The 1,359-nt window shown below is 36.4% G+C and overlaps 1 protein-coding gene across 1 annotated transcript; it reads right to left on the bottom strand.

The window, feature by feature from the left end:
* Positions 1-538: 538 nt before the first annotated feature.
* Positions 539-652, bottom strand: LOC143408959 (dolichyl-diphosphooligosaccharide--protein glycosyltransferase subunit 4-like). The gene has a single exon (XM_076868925.2). The coding sequence runs from the start codon at positions 650-652 to the stop codon at positions 539-541; it is 114 nt and encodes a 37-aa protein (XP_076725040.2).
* Between the last annotated feature and the right edge of the window lie 707 nt (positions 653-1,359).

Below are 1,359 nucleotides of genomic sequence, written 5' to 3'. Positions count from 1 at the left end.
ATTCTAAATTTCACCCCAACTCTAAAATATATAAAGTCAGATTAGCATTTATGAAGGTTTTATAAATTTGAAAATTAATTATTTTGTAACTTTCCTCAAATTTCCAATGCAGCCAAAAATTTTTCCCCCTAAATGGCTGGTCTTTCCTTTTCTGTAAAATAAGGCATCCTCTTTCACCTGTTTTACATATATATATGTTATAATATATATTTTGTATAATATATATATATATATATATATATATATATATATATATATATATTTTTTTTTTTTTGGTATAATATATACATTTTGTATTGGGTGTAGGAGAGGCAGTAGAAAAGCAGCCCCTATATTGGGCCCTGTTCAGTGGCAGCTTCTTGTTCCTTATGCTTAAGGAAGACTTTGAAGAAATAAAAGTTGTTTGGAAGAATCCAGGTGTAGTTGCTTTGTATGTTGTGATGGGTAGAAGGGATAAAGTGAAGTGTGAAGGCCACTCACACCCTCTATCTTGCCTCAGACTGTGTCCTGGAAACCTGGGGTGAAGAAAGCGCCACTTTCATTCCTGCTTCAGGGGGTTGTTGACGGTCACATTGTGATAGAGAACCACAAGTAAGAAGACAGACATGCCCACCTTGTTGGCAAAGATGGCAAGCTGCATGTCTGTGATCATCCTGACCAGCTTGACTCAGCTCCGATGCTGCCTGCACGCCAGCTGGAGGAGAGGTCTATATTTTAGAAGGAGGCTAGAATCTCATTTGACTTGTTTCCTTTACTTCCAGTATTCCCACATTCCTCATCACAAGCTAAAAACAGATGTGTTAAATTTTGCTTGTGAGTGCTTGGATTCCTAGTAGCGTTGCATAAAGTTCATAATATGACCATGATATTAATTTGTCACAATTTCAGCTGATATTCCTTATCTTAGCTTATGATATATATGTTCAATTCACTTACTTTATTTCTAAGCAAAGGATGTTTTCTGGTTACATATCTGCCCAAATGTGAACCCAGTACTTAACAAAGGAGCTGGATTGATTGGCATCCTCGCTACAGTAAAGCATACAGTTAGTACTGTGGGAATCCCTTTTGAGTTACTGAAATCAGAAAACTTAGAGGATTATGATAATGAAAAAGTGAAACTAGGCAGAAGGTTATTAATTCATGGAGCAAAGTAAGACTCAAAGAACCTATAGTGATTGAAAAAATCTGGAAGAAAATAGGTAAGTCAATGAATGTCAACTTCATCCAGAAATGTCAAGAGTAGGACCTGAACCAAAGGTAAGGCTGACGTCCAGTTGTATATTTCCTATTAAGAAAATACTTTTCGGAGTGAGATCAAAGATGCAGATAGCTAGGTCTGGAAACCCACACTTCCTG

The sequence above is a fragment of the Callospermophilus lateralis genome, chromosome 10, assembly GCF_048772815.1.
Source record: "Callospermophilus lateralis isolate mCalLat2 chromosome 10, mCalLat2.hap1, whole genome shotgun sequence".
In the NCBI taxonomy this organism is placed as follows: domain Eukaryota; kingdom Metazoa; phylum Chordata; class Mammalia; order Rodentia; family Sciuridae; genus Callospermophilus; species Callospermophilus lateralis.
The sequence above is the reverse complement of the archived record's forward strand: the minus strand, read 5'-3'. Positions and strand labels throughout refer to the sequence as shown.